The following is a 15,579-nucleotide window of genomic DNA, read 5'->3' on the forward strand; positions in this document are numbered from 1 at the left end:
CAACCAATACACTAGTAATTTGCAAGCTAATAAGCAACTAGTTAAAAGTGAGAATTGAACCCTAAAATAAAGTGTTACCAATAATTCTGGTCCTCTAGTTTGATTGGTCAAACTATGTTCCATGAGTGCTGATTATTTTGAATGTGGCAGGATTTCTCTCAGCAACAAGAGAGGAGCGGGACATTAAAAACCTGGAGTGGAGCTGGATTTTGGCAAAAGTGTACTTCAATTTTGACGTGAACTCTTAACGTATACATACAGCTGAACGAATAGCTTTTCAAACTATACACCATTTGATAGTGTGCGCAAACACAGGCTCTCGACACAGTTTCATCTTTGTCCAATGTTTGTGCTATTTCTCTCCAGAAGTTTTGACTGACAACAATGTAATTAATGTAATTGAAATCTGTGAGCTATCTGGCCTCAGATAGACTGCAACACAACGACCACTTTCAAGGCCAGAAAGGTAGTAAAGACATTGTTAAATAGTCCACGTGACTGCAGTGGTTCAACCTTAATGTTATGAAGCGACGAGAATACTTTTTGTGTGCAAAAACAAAACAAAAATAACGACTTTATTCAACAATTTCTTCTCTTCCATGTCAGTCTCCTACGCAGTTGACGTAGTGAACACAGCGCTTCTGTGTTTATGTCCGAACACCGGCTCAGTATTGGCTGACGCTGATGCATGTATGTGATGCTGATGCAGGAGCTGGCCAATAATGAGTCAGCGATCTGACGTAAACACGGAAGCGCTGCACTGTGTTTACTACGTCAACAGCGTAGGAGACTGACATGGAAGAGAAGATATTGTTGAATAAAGTCATTATTTTTGTTTTGTTTTTGCACACAAAAAGTATTCTCATCGCTTCATAACATTAAGGTTGAACCACTGCAGTCACGTGGACTATTTAACAATGCCTTTACTACCTTTCTGGGCCTTGAAAGTGGTTGTTGTGTTACAGTCTATTGGAGGCCAGATAGCTCACGGATTTCATCAACAATATCTTAATTTGTGTTCTGAAGATGAACAAAAGTCTTACAGGTTTGGAGCGTCATGAGGATGAGTAATTAATGACAGAATTTAAATTTTTGGGGGAACTAACACTTTAAACTAGATATGCAAGTATCTCTGAAACCCGTTGCACAAACATTCGTCAATGTCGCCATCAACTGCCGTCTCCTGTGTTTCTTTATCAACTGTGAAATAACAGCCCAGGCCAGTGATGCCACCTTGTGAACAAACTAATTTGTGCAAAAAAATCAAGGTGCATGTGCGAGCTGAGTGTACAGAGTATGGCCGGTTAGACAAATCTGGCTGTGCAAATAGAGTATGCGCATAATAATGACAAAATGTATGTCTTGCGCACTGTTCGCATGCCTAGTATACTTTAGGCTTTACATAGTGCTCTAGGTGGAAGGGGAAGGTGCTGTCACTCCGCTCCACTCACAAACTCTGTTCCAGACCGTATTTCAGCCTGTGGTGCCTGTTGACGTGCAAAACTTTGGCTTCATTTGGATAATTTGATTTCATGTGAATAATTTGATTAAATTTCTACTTTTTTGTCAGCTTTATACTTTAAAAAATATACGCTTTTCTGCTTGTCCTCCTTGAGCTTCATGGAACTTGTAGCTCTTGGGTAACTTCGATTTCCGCTGAAATTTTCAGTCAGAGTTGGCTAGAGGGCATTTCATGTGTGTGAATGTGTCTACGTCTAGCGATAGAAGCTATAGAAGGATACCAATTTCATTCTTCCTAGCACTTCCTGAATGAATCCTAGACACCTTCTGATGAAGCTGCCTGCGGCGTGGAGCCGCGATCAGTCTCATCTTGCCCTGACTGGCCGTGGCGTCACGACCACCGGGGATGGACAGAGAAAGAGAGTTGATCTCTGTCGGCTCTCCAGGCCCTGTATCATAAAAGCAGGGTTTGATTTATATTTCTCACCGATGACATCATCTAGATGCGTCATCAGAATAGCTCAGTCGCACTTCATCTGAGCTGTTTTTAACAGCATAATCAAACTTTAATACTTGTTCAGACCCAACCGATTAGTCTTTTGCAGCATTTCTGTTACACCAAAAAGCTTTTACAATAAATCTAGCAAAAGGTTTTTTTTCTTGGTAGAGCAGTATACTGCACATGTGATGTTGACATGGACATGAGTGTCTGTGGTGAGATTACTGTGACATTCTGACAGTAGAGGGAATGAAGAATTTAAAAACAAGGGGGTTTTGGAAGGTACGTCATCATGTGTCATGTGGGATCTCTTATCGTGAAGTAGATCTTAGTGCGGATGGCAACCTTGACATTTAACAGTGTTTTCTTTGTCTTGTCTGCATGTCAAAACAACTAAAATCACAGCTAAAAAATTATTTTTGTAAAAAAAAATTAACCCTGTTGATTTTTGTGGTTTTATTTTTTTTCCTGAAATCCACTTAAAATGTTTGTCAAGGTGTTTTGCACCAAAACAGTCATTATTTAATTTAATGAACGTTTTCCACTCAACCACAATTGCAATTAAATGGGTAATTTTTGGTTCTATACTTTTAATTACTCATATTTAAATGTCCTTTAATGTTTTTTATGCTTGTCAAGCCTGCATTTATTTGAGCAAACAATCAGTAATTCTGTGAAATATTGTTTCAATTTAAAGTAACTATTTTCTATTGGAATATATTTTAAAAAGCAATTTGGTAACACTTTAGTATAGGGAACACATATAAACTATTAACTATGACTTTTCCCTCAATAAACTCCTAATTTACTGTTTATTAATAGTTAGTAAGGTAGTTGTTAAGTTTAGGTATTGGGTAGGATTATGAATGTAGAATAAGCTCATGCCGAATAAGGCATTAATATGTGCTTAATAAGTACTAATAAATAGCCAATATTTTAGTTATATGCATGCTAATAAGCAACTAGTTAAAAGACCCTAAAATAAAGTGTTACCAGCAATTTATTCCTGTGATCAAAGCTGAATTTTCAGCATCATTACTCCATTCTTCAGTGTCACATGATCTTTCAGAAATCATTCTAATATGATGATTTGCTGCTCAAGAAACATTTCTTATTATTAACAATGATGAAAACTATGGAAGCTTGTTTCCACCATGAAATAAAAAATAAAAAGGTAATTGCGACTTTTTATCTCACAGTTCTGACTTTTTTTTTCTCGCAATTGCAAGGTTATATCTCACTATTCTGACTTTTTCTCTTAGAATTGAGATATAAACTCACAATTGCGAGTTTAAGTCAGAATTATGAGTTATAAAGTCAGAATTGTAAGTTATAAAGTCAGAATTGCAAATTATAAACACGCAATTGCGTGTTATAATGTCCAGTTATGAGGGGGAAAAAGACTGACTTTTTTTCTCAAAATTGCGAGTTTATATCTCACCATTCTGACTTTATAACTCACAATTGTGTTTATATCTCACAAGCTTTCATAGAAAAGAGTTGTTTGTGGAAACAGTGATTCATTTTATTTTCAGGATCAAAGTATCCTGATCAAAAAGATCACAAGCAAGATAAAAAATGACCAGCAAAGATTAAAGGAACAGCATTTATTTGAAATAGAAATATTTTGTAGCATTATAAATGTATTTACTTTCATTTGATCAATTTAAAAATAAATGGATGGATAGATAGATAGATGATAGATAGATAGGATTGAGCAGTATAGTGTACAGAATCTGCCCCATAACCACATTCACAGCCTCGGACCTTTTGCCCACCCAGACCATTCACTGAGCCTCACTCCCACACCGGTTCCCTCCTCTTCCATTGTGACACATAATGCCAATAAGCACAAAAGCTGATCTCATAACGTTAATTTAATCTTGTGTTGGATGGCTTGTGTGCACCCACAGCTGTTGTGGGCGTGCGATTAGGATTCGTGCCCACGGACAGTGGCGTTAGCAGCAGCTAGTATGCTAAACCTCTGTCCCTGGCATGGAAAAGAGTAACACATGTAAAGCAGATGGCCAGCGCACTATGTCTTCTGTTGGCACTAATCAGGTGCTAAATATCACTCCGTCTGCTCACTCGGCCTGATCCTGGAACCCATGATGCTTCCGCTTTGTGTGTGCTGGTATGCTGTGAATACTAGAAATTCTAGTTCCATTGTTTTTTTTTGTTTGTTTTTTTCGCCAGATCTCTTAAAGACCCCATGTGGTAAATCTAATTTTTAATTTTGATTATATATCTATATGGTGTTTTTAATATGCTTTAAATGTACTGTATGTAATTTTTTAACTGTGCTAAAGGATAAAAATACCATAATATGCCTGCAGAGATGTAGGAAACATGCTAACATGTTAAACAATGCTACAGCCAGTTATTCTACTTTGAAATGTGCGTTCCGTGTCGGAATGTCTGTTTTTGTTTTGGTCTGTGTGATCCCGCCTACTGCCAATTTACCCAATAGTATTTCAACACCCTGGGTTGCCAGTTGGTGGAAAACACAGCATTTTGCGGACATGGAAGCCAGCAAACGAACTGGGTCAGAAATCACAGATCTAAAAAGCTCTATGAACAGAGGCATATTAAAACGCAGATACATTAGCTGATCAACTTATAGTGTAAAACCTTGTTCACACCAAGAACGATAACTATAACGATAACTATATTTGCATCCACATCAACAAACGATAACGGTCAGTTTATTCTAAGCTCGCACGCTGCGGTTTCAAAGTGTGTACAACATGTTTTTGCTGTTCTTGTTGCGTTTACACGGCTTTAACCAGCAGATGTCCTCAGCATGCTATGTTTCGAGTGAATAGCTAGTGTAATCAATCTAATTTAACAGTGAATTTAGCTGACAAACTCAATATAGTGGAATAACAAAAAAAACAACGCCTAGTCTTTTTCACTGAGACAATATTGCAAGACAAGACAATATTGTCGAAACTAGCGCTGGATACCTGAGGTAATTTTATGTTACACTGTTTGCTAACCTGGCATAATGATCTCATCGTTAATACTTCTCACCATTTATTCCAAGGGTATGACCGATTCTTCAAGTATCCTTGAAAAGGGGGGTTGACTTGTCAAAAAGTGGTGGATGTTTCTGGACCTCGGCGATCAACTTCTCCACAATGTCGTTTGCCATTTTAAATGTGTGAGCCCTTAAATTAGAATGGATTCTGATTGGCTGTCAGTGTTTCAACAGCTGCAAAAAAAAAAAAAACGTTCTGAAAGTGATCCTAACGATATTGTTTTTATATATCTTTATTGTTATAGCTGTGGTGTGGACAGTGCTATTCTTTAATATTTAGAACGATTTTTAGAACTATATCTTTATCGTTAACTTTATAGTTATCATTCTTGGTGTGAACGGCTCGTCGCTTTCCATTGTCAGTTGCTATCATTCCTTTTGCGTGTCCTCAATCTGGCAACCCGTGTGAGTGTTGAGTCTGAGGAGGAGGGGTGGGGGGACTCTCTCCACTATTTTGAATTTGGACTGCAGTACCAATTTCAACCACTAGCTGTCAATATTATACAGTGCACCTTTAAGACAAACCATGTGCAAATTCAACAGCCAACACTATTGCTGAGTATTTTCTCCTTAAAACCACAAAGTACAGAAGACAGTCTCAAAAATGCATTTGAAACCCTTTAAATAACAAAAAAATACTGCCATTGACTTTAGACCTCAAAATAGCAACACGCCAACAATGCACCTGAACACACCTCGTTTTCAGACCAGCACGCCCATGGGCGAACAGATGGGCGCGAGTACATTTGCTATTTAAACGGCGTGGACACTGGACGTGAAAATGATAACTGCGTCAGGCTAAACTAGCAAAAAACACTTGCGTCGCGCCTGGCGTTGCATTGCGCCGGGTGTATGATAGTGCCCAAAAAGTTTGAGAACCACTGTTGTAAACATCTTTAGTTTGCTTTATTAATGAATTGTTTTTCCAAAAGGATGTTCCTGGTTGGAACAGGAAGATTGGAACAGGGTTGGAAAGGCGAGATTTTGTCCTATTTAGCAAACTTTTAGGGACAAATTTGTCTCCAAACTTTAGCTAAGTCCAAATACACACACACACACACACACACACACACACACACGTGTGGTTAGCACAGACAAAAGGTGTCTTTGCCAAGCTCCAGCTGAGCGGACTGACAGAAATCCGATTCCTAGCGTGATGGCGAGACAATGCGGCCTCCCTCATTTGCCACTTCACCAGTGTTTAATCGGTGGTCTCCTAGACAGAAAGAGTGATTGAAAGAAAGGAAGAGGAGAGAGATAAAGAGAGGGAGAGAGAGTCAATGATTTCCCCACTGCCTTTTTGAATAGTCTCTAGTGTCTCATCTGACCTGACGGTTATGAGGGCCATGGGAAGATGTGATTGGCTCATTACCTCTGCTCGCTCCTGATAGCTGGGGAGGGTGGGCCGAAGCCCCTGTCATCGTCTGAATTTACACTGTTTCTCTCTTCTTCTCTGTCTCCTGACAACATAGTCGCCAGACCTCTGATTCTGACCTGACATTTGCTGTTTTCTTTGGTTCAGGGATGTCAAACGTTCTTCAATTCCAAGTCAATGCTAAAAATCTTCCAAAAATGATGTTATCAGTTGAGAAATATTACATGCTATTATTTGTTATAGATTATGCTATAATGTTAATAGTTACGTTTGTAGGAGTGTGTTGAATAACATATGTTGTGGCCTTGAAACTCATACCAAGAATCGTGATATTTCGACAACCAAAATCTTGGAATCGTGACAAGCATAGTTCACAGAGAATGATGATTTGTCCTTCCTCAACATGGCAGCAGTAATGGATTGGTTTTAAGAGCTTCAGATAGTTGCTCATATTGTTTGGATTCACAGACAGGCGAGTCAAAGTGCTTGAGGGTGACATGACAAAACATCCACCGGTGACAAGTGACTGAGCATGGTTCGACTGATTGTGTCTGGGGTGATGTGTGTTGCTTGTCTTTTGTTTCTGTTGTTGATCTCTTTCCTTTTATACTATCAGAAAGATTGAAGTCCTGTCTGGGAATATTTGGGGTATTTAAAAGACCCACGAGGCAACATTAACTTCCAGTTTGTAAAATGTGTCAGACAAAAATGGCAACACTTCAAACATAAGGCACCATGTCTGCGAGCTAATAAATTAAAGACCCTTCCATAACTTAATAAAAATAAAAAATAAACACATACAGTAGACAAAAACTTATATTGTTATAACCAGTGTTGGGAAGGTTACTTTGTAAGATTACAGGTTATCCTATTTAAAATGCAATAAGCAGTGTACCTATTTCAATTACTTTATTAAAGTAATGTAACTGATTACATTTCATTACTTTTTGATTACTTTTCTAAATTTCTAACGAATATTTTCAACTGATAATCATTTTCAAACATTGAAACCAGGCAGGGTTAACCTTAATCAAAATCCTTCATCACTTGAATGAAGATTATAATAATTTAATTTTAAAGCACAGTCACCGCAAAACCAATTTTTAGCACCTCTTTTTACTTTGAGATTGTTCTGAGGTTAAATACAGATTTAAAATCATAAGAAATTTTAATAGCAGTTTTAATAGAAGTTTTAATAGCTATGATACTGTTTTTGAAATCAAATCTTTGCATATCTTTGACAGGTAACACTGGCATCTAACAATTCCTTGGGAAAAAACAGTTAATCTTAAAAAATAAAGCATTAACCCAAATAGGAAATAAAAAAGTTTTTGAATGTGTCCTATTCTGTGTCCTAAACTCTTGAAACATTGGTGTCTCATATTTTAGAGCATTCAATGCAATGTAGGAAAGAAATTAATATTATGTTGAATAATATTAATTTCTTTCCTAAATTGCATTGAATGCTTTTTACAGAAAATATTCGTATGTAAGCCCCTTTGTAATTGTTAACATTTTCATAAGTAACTGTAATTTAATTACACATTTTTTTTCTCAGGAACTGTAACTGATTACAGTTACATTTATTTTGTAATTGAATTACATAACTGTTACATGTAACTGGTTGCTTACCTGTCTTTTGATCTTTTGCATGTTTGAGAATACTGGCTTTATTCTGAAGAAATCCGAAAGATAAGGAATTGACTAACTGAGATATGTCCCTGTGTGTTTGTCTGTAATAAAAATTAATACAAAAATAAATAAATAAATGTGAGTGTGAATCTCATAGACTATACTCTCAGGTAAATCAGTCTTTTCCTTTTTAATAAAAGGTTTAATTATTGAAAATGTTTATATTGACCATATTAGAATTACATTGTATAAAATCCACATGCATAAAATGCAATGCAATTGCTTTATATAATGTTTGTAGCTCAACTTCAGCATACATGTTACAGTGCAAAATAAAATAAACACCAAAGTGAGATGACCATATTTTTTATAGTTACCAGACATATTAGCCCCTTTCACACTGTAATCCCAGTAAATTACCATAAAATTACGAGGTAAATACACAAATGCTGTTCACACAAGCAACGGCGTTCAGGCTTTTTACCGCTAAGAGACCATTCACACATCAGCACCAAAATACCGGTAAATTCTGTGATGTCAGTCATCGGAAATGATCTTTAAACATTGAGCCGTTGTCTTCATTCTCCCGCATAAGGAGAAGCACTTTAGTTTCACTATCTGTTCAATTTGACAAAAAATGTTGACTTCTGAGTGACAGACATACAGGGATGATCACACAGAATGGGTTTTTGCTGTTAAAAAAATGAGACGCACATAATAGTTCCTAACTACAGAGCCGCAGGACTGATGAATGAAAAAGAAGGCAGGGTCTCAAGCGAACACGCTGAAAAAGGTGCGAGATGCGCCGCAACGGTCAAAGATGTCCATCTAGCGCAAAATTATTAAAAAGCAGTAATTGTAAAGTGGAGTAATCACGCCATCTCCATAAGAACTTTATGATTGGTCCAAAGAAGACTTATTATGTCAGCCAGAACCGATTTACCAGTTTTTTTTAAAAGGTCCTGTTCACACAATCTCTTAACTGTAATTTACCTGTAATTTGCCAGTAAAGACTGTGTGTGTGAAAGAGGATATTGACTGACACAGATTTTTCTTAATTCATACATTTCATTTATTTGTTTCATTTATTTATTTTAGGGTCTTTTAACTAGATGCTTATTAGCATGAATATTACTAGAATATTGGCTATTTATTAGTACTTATAAAGCACATATTAATGCCTTATTATGCATAACCATATTCTACATTCTTAATCCTACCCAATACCTAAACTTAACAACTACCTTACTAACTATTAATAAGCAGTAAATTAGGTCGTAGTTAATAGTTTATATGTGCTAAAGTGTTACCATTTTTTTTTTTTTTTTTTAAATAGCTGTTTCATTGATGTAAAGAAAACGTTAATGTTATTAGATTTTACTTGATTGTTAGACCAAATGACTTTTTTAGTCATTCAATTTAAACGTTTTGTTTTTTTCAAAACCATATGATATTATTATTATTATGATAATTACATTTTTAAAAGATTTTTCCCTTTCTTCATCGTGACCATTCTTATTTGTTCTTATACAGACCCAGATGCTGTAACCATACCATTTTAATTAGTTGTGTATTCTGTCCAAATTTAGTAGAATACTGAGCTGTTACCTAAACACTGTACTCTCGTTCTCATTTGTGGGATGAACAACCTTCACATTCCATTTCCTGTAGGCTTCCTATGATCTTTAGTGTTGCGTCAACCATGTAACCTTCAATGGCTCTTTAGTGATGGCAAAGCTCTGAGCTTGTTACATACCGCTGAACTTGGAGAGACCTCCACATCATCGCTCTGAGTATGAGTGTCTGTCTCAGCACTTTTGTGATTGGTTGATGACAGTGATAGCACCTCCCATCACTTATTCATGCCCTCTTCTCCTCAGCCATCATTCAGGAAATGACACACAGGAAGCGTACAATGCAGCTACCGTATCTTCCCTGCTATGTGCTGACATTCAGCACTTTGGTTGTGCTATATGTGACCTATAAATCCTCCACACTTCTGATGGGAGGGAGAGAGAATCTCTTGACCACTGCTTGGGAAAGCAAAATAATTGGATTTCTGCTCCTTATCACACTCAACACATTACGAGATGTCAAAATTCCCTGCTGCCAGGGCTTGGTCACATTTCAGTCAAGCAAGAGAGATTTCGTATGGCTGGCTGATAGGTGAGACTGTTTTAGATTGTGTTATTGCCAGTCATTGGGGGCAGTAGTGTCTGACACGTGCCTTAGAGTCTAACACGACGACGTTTGGTAAACCGAACCTTTATGAAGTTACCATACTGACCTTTTTTGTCTTATTTTATTGTACTTTGTTGCTATGACAAAACTGCACTGTCTTTCATTTAAGTGGTTTCACTTCATTCCACTTACAGTAAGTGGTGGAATTGTCTTTGACTCTCTGCAATGATGTGGAATAGACAGCAAACCCTTTCCGACCCTTGAAAACAGATCCCCTTAAGTGGGTGATTGAAACCTTGGCCACAAGATGATGACAAAGTAGATGACAAAGAAATGTGACTGAGTTTTTTCATGTTTCTCAGATTGATGTTTAGGTATGACTGGGGTCCCCAAATGCCACTGCCAACTTGCAATGATAATCATATGCCTAGAAATGACTGAGGCCTCTAGGAGCCTTTGGGGGCCCATGCAGGATTTGTGAATACTGCCCTCATGTCAAAATGACTCACCCCCACATTTCTATAATAATCTGGTGCCTAGATAGGTCTGGGGGCCCCAGATGCCTCTTTACACTGTTTTGAGTCAAAAGAGCCCATCTCCTTGTTTCTATGATAATCAGGTTCCTAGATATGGCTGAGGCCTCTAGGGGCATTTTGGGGTCCCATACAGAATCTCTGTACACTACCCTCATTCAAAATGACCCTCTCCCATGTTTCTATAATATTCTGGTGCCTAGATAGATCTGGGGCCGCCAGATGCCTCTGCACAATCTCCAGAGTCAAAAGAGCCCATCCCCATGTCTCTGCAATAATGAGGTGCATAGATATGACTGAAGCCTCTAGGGGCCTCTCAGGCCCCATGCAGAATCTGAGCCCTCTAGGACCCTCTCAGGCCCCATGCAGGATCTCTGTACCCTACCCTCAATCAAAATGTTTTCTATAATATTCTGTTTCTATAATATTCTGGAGCCTAGATAGATCTGGGGCCGCCAGATGCCTCTATACACTCCCTTGATTCAAGAGCTTACTAAATGTTTCTACAAAAATTAGGTGCCTAGACATGACAGGGGCCCCATATAGGATCTCTGTACACTGCATTCATATCCATATGACTTACCCCCAAGTTTCTATAATATTCTGGTGCCTAGATAGGACAGGGGCCCCCAGTTGCCTCTGCACAATCTCCAGAGTCAAAAGAGCCCATCCCCATGTCTCTGCAATAATGAGGTGCATAGATATGACTGAAGCCTCTAGGGCCCTCTCAGGCCCCATGCAGGATCTCTGTACCCTACCCTCAATCAAAATGACCCACCCCCAAGTTTCTATAATATTCTGGTGCTTGGCTAGGTCTGGGCCCCCCAAGTGCCTCTGTACTACACTACCCTTGGTCAAAAGAGCTCACTCCCATGTTTTTATAGACATCAGATGCCTAGATATGACTGGGGTCCCATACAGGATCTCTGTACTTCTCTCAATCAAAATGACCCACCCCCAAGTTTCTATTGGCTCTTTTCAACTGCATGGTAGAGCTTGGTATGGCTCGCTTTGGTGCTTTTCCACTGCATGGTATGACTCGGTACGGCTCGCTTAAATAGTACCACGTCGGTTGAGGTTCCAAGCGAGCACTGCAGATCACTGATTGGTCAGAGAGAACCGTCACTACCAGTGTCATTGGCAGTAGAGGTGGCGCAACAATAACAATCAGTCTATAATCCCACCCACTTTGAAGCAGTACTAAGCGCAGTGGAAAAGCAAACCGAGCCAAAGCAATCTGAGTCGTACTGCGCAGTGGAAAAGCGGCATATAATTTTCTGGAGCCTAGATAGGACTGGGGTCCTATCTCCTGAGGTGTCTAGCTATGGCCGGGGCCCCATATATCTTGTCAGATATATACAGAGAGACAGACATGCAGTTGCAGTATAGACACATACAGACATATACAGGAAAACACCAGTGTAATCTAATAACAAAAGAGAAAATGATGCGACCACTGACTTATTACAGTGATATTTTAGTTTTATCTTTTTGGATGCATATTTTAATATTAGCAGTAAAACTTTTTACTTGTTAGTCTTGCAGAACATTGCATTTAGATTCATTTTAATGAATAAATTATATTCCTATTTTCAATTTATTTACCAGAGTTTTTGCATAGTATGTTCAACATGGTTGAAATGCACTGGTGTTCTATAGCTTTGTTTCTTGAAGAGCCATTCTAATTGGACTTTAAGGCATCATAACTTGGTCAAGATGCAAAATAGTTTAATCAGAATTTGCTTTTGTTATTATCCTCTCTCTGAAGCAGTCAGAACTAGAAAAATGGTTGCAAGTCCCTCACTCTTTTTTATACTTTTGTCAGCCCATTAAAGTTATTGATCATTAGGGGATGCTGGGAAAGGTGGGATGTAATTATAAGTCCGGGCAGCTTTGTCAATTCCCCACAGTCTGGGTTGAGCCCAGCAGAATCCCTAATAGGAACCTGCAGTGTTAACAACACACACACACATATATGGATATAGAGGGAAACACAGCTGTCAGCACAATTTGGTTTATCATCACCTCAACCAGATACTGGTTTCCACTGCCACTTAGACCAGAAGCATGTTCTATACAAGGACGCAAACACACTGCAACTGTGAAATCATGTTGTATGTACTTGGGGTTTACATTGACTTAGTGTCGATTATATACTTCAGGGCTTAGAATCACTCAATCTCCATCCATTTCAACCTTCTCTTTAACTTGGCAAGAAATAACCATGTATGTATGAATCATGTGTGTTAAAACTAGTATGTGCTGGATTTACATTAACTTTCTTTTTGTTTTTTTACCTTTCAGAGAAAATGAACATGTTGTCTGCACTGATTGCCCCCTTCAAGTACATCAGCCCAGCGGCCAATGGCACAGAAGATGAGGACACATTGAGTCAGTATGGCTTAAGCCATTTATTTTAACTAAATTTTAATTTGCACAATTTACATATAACCATATATATATATATATATATATATATATATATATATATATATATATATACACACACACTTAAAGTGGTATTAGAAGAGTTGAAGACAGTCAGTACTGAAAAATGTTTCAGTCCTTTTACTCACAATTTAGGCTTGCATCCATGTGTTGAAGTTTATTTTCACAGATAAATTTCATTTGGTTCCATCACAACACAGTTGGGGTGTGAAATAGAGGCTTTAATGTGTGATCAGACTTTCACACACTGAAATCTCATAACCGTCTGCTCTCCTGCATTACAAAACACTGTCTCCTTTGCATTGTATATGGTGAGACGATTTGTACCCACTTTAAGTAAGGACTCCAAGCCAATTTTGTGGGAGATTACAGAGCGATTTGCCAGATAATGCCCCATTTTAGAGGATTTGTCCTCGGATTTTTACAACAGTTACGTAAGGCAGGCTATCTCGTATGGAACAGTTAGGAGCAGCTGCTTTGGGGATGGTAATGGCAGTTTTAACTTGTATGTGAAATGCCAGACTTTTCATCAGGTCATGTGAGATTATGGCACAAAGCAGAATGTAGTAGCAGTCATTGTGTTTTTGCTAAATTACCTCCTTGATAATACGCAATTTCTGCTTCCAACCTAGGCACCAGCAGTGCTGAGGTCAAGGAGAACCGTAACACAGGAAACCTGGAGGATTGTGCCATTGTTCCGTCAGACTGCCAAACACTCTTCCTGTCCGATTCGCCCAGGGACGGGGCACCCGGCCTCAAGCGAAAGCGGCCTTTGGAGGAGGACAACAACGGACACTTGCGCAAATTGCGTCTGTACTGCAAGAAACTGGCATGGTCCGATGCACCAAAGAATGCCCTGGTCCAGTTGAACGAGCTAAGACCAGGTCTACAGTACCGGATGGTCTCTCAGACAGGACCGGTGCATGCGCCGGTCTTTTCCATTGCCGTAGAAGTCAACGGACTCACATTCGAGGGCACCGGCCCTACGAAGAAGAAGGCTAAGATGAAGGCTGCCGAAATGGCCCTAAAGTCATTCATCCAGTTTCCCAACGCCTCTCAAGCTCATTTGGCCATGGGCGGCCTGAGCAACCCTGCCGCCGACTTCACCTCGGACCAGGCCGATTTCCCTGACACGCTGTTCAAAGGTTTCGAGGCTGACGGCTGCCGCTCTGCCGAGAGTGAGTTGCTGTCTAGCGCGCTTCGTTTGCGCCACACGTTGGACTTGATGGTTGTACAGGCCAGGCAAGGAGATCCCTGCCTTCCCCCACCTCCAGTTCCCATGCCCCAACCCAGTCCCGTCGTCCTGCTCAATGACCTGCGGCCCGGCCTGCGATACGCCTGCCTGTCGGAGCGTGCCCAGGGCAAACGGGCACACCGCAGCTTCGTCATGGCCGTTCGAGTGGACGGCAGGATATTCGAGGGCTCGGGTCGCAGTAAGAAGCAGGCGAAGAGGCAGGCGGCTCTGTGCGCCCTGCAGGCGCTCTTCAACTTCAGGCTGGCTCCTGAGGCGAGAGCGGGACACCGGCCCAGTAGGATCAAATGCCCTCATTTGCCCCAGGTGAGTGTGCCAGTCCAGCCGCTGGCAGGCCACCCGTTCCATACGGCGGGCCTTAATAACCAAAGCAGCAGGAATGCTGGGATACAGAACAGCCAGCCAAGACTTAATTAAGAGGGAGGAGATAATGTTTGGGGAGGCATGGGGCAGTGCAGATGGATTATGGGGGAGAGGTTAGGCTATATCGCAGAGCAAAAGGTGGAAGCGTTTTATGTTAGCACACAGGCTTTAACATTTACTTTGGGCAGGACAGGATGGCATATCTAGTGTAAACACACACACATGTGTGTACTTAGGAAAGCAAAATGGCCAGAGGTAAACAGAATCTATTCACAGATCTATTCAGACGGAAAAAGGATGTAAATGAGGCAAATTATCATTCGGGAACCTCTGACTCCAGAGAGAAAGCCGATGCGCCAACAAATGAGTTTTTTTTTTTTTTTTTTTTTTTTTTTTTTTAACTTTCCATGTGTTTATAGAGCTAAATTGCAAAAGTATTGTTATTTTGCACAATCTCTAGTTTCCTCATGTATGACATGGCAGTGTCTATAAACATTAATTCAATCTGTTGCCCAAAGGAGATTGAAAAAAGCACAGAGCAAATCGACAAACAATCCTCAGACCCATTCTTCTGTTATTTAGTCAAATATGTAAATAGCAATCAGACTAGGGAAATAGTGTTTCTTTTTCCCCATAGAGAATTCTAAAATGTATTTTTGATCCCTTGTGTGTCCAGATTGAGTCAAAATTTAATCAACATAGTGCTGTTTTATCCATTTTAAATTTTATTTGAATTATATATATATATATATATATATATATATTATATTATATATATATAGGCCAATGAATTAT

General features: G+C 39.3%; 1 protein-coding gene across 1 annotated transcript in view; it reads left to right on the top strand.

The window, feature by feature from the left end:
* Positions 1-15,579, top strand: part of adarb2 (adenosine deaminase RNA specific B2 (inactive)) — a 209,755-nt gene that overhangs the window by 124,080 nt on the left and 70,096 nt on the right. Inside the window, exons 2-3 of the mRNA XM_051881743.1 lie at positions 13,026-13,112; positions 13,802-14,727. Coding sequence (XP_051737703.1) covers positions 13,026-13,112; positions 13,802-14,727 — 1,013 coding nt within the window. The remainder of the gene's footprint in view (positions 1-13,025; positions 13,113-13,801; positions 14,728-15,579) is intronic.

This window comes from Ctenopharyngodon idella, chromosome 23 (genome assembly GCF_019924925.1).
Source record: "Ctenopharyngodon idella isolate HZGC_01 chromosome 23, HZGC01, whole genome shotgun sequence".
Taxonomy (NCBI): Eukaryota; Metazoa; Chordata; class Actinopteri; order Cypriniformes; family Xenocyprididae; genus Ctenopharyngodon; species Ctenopharyngodon idella.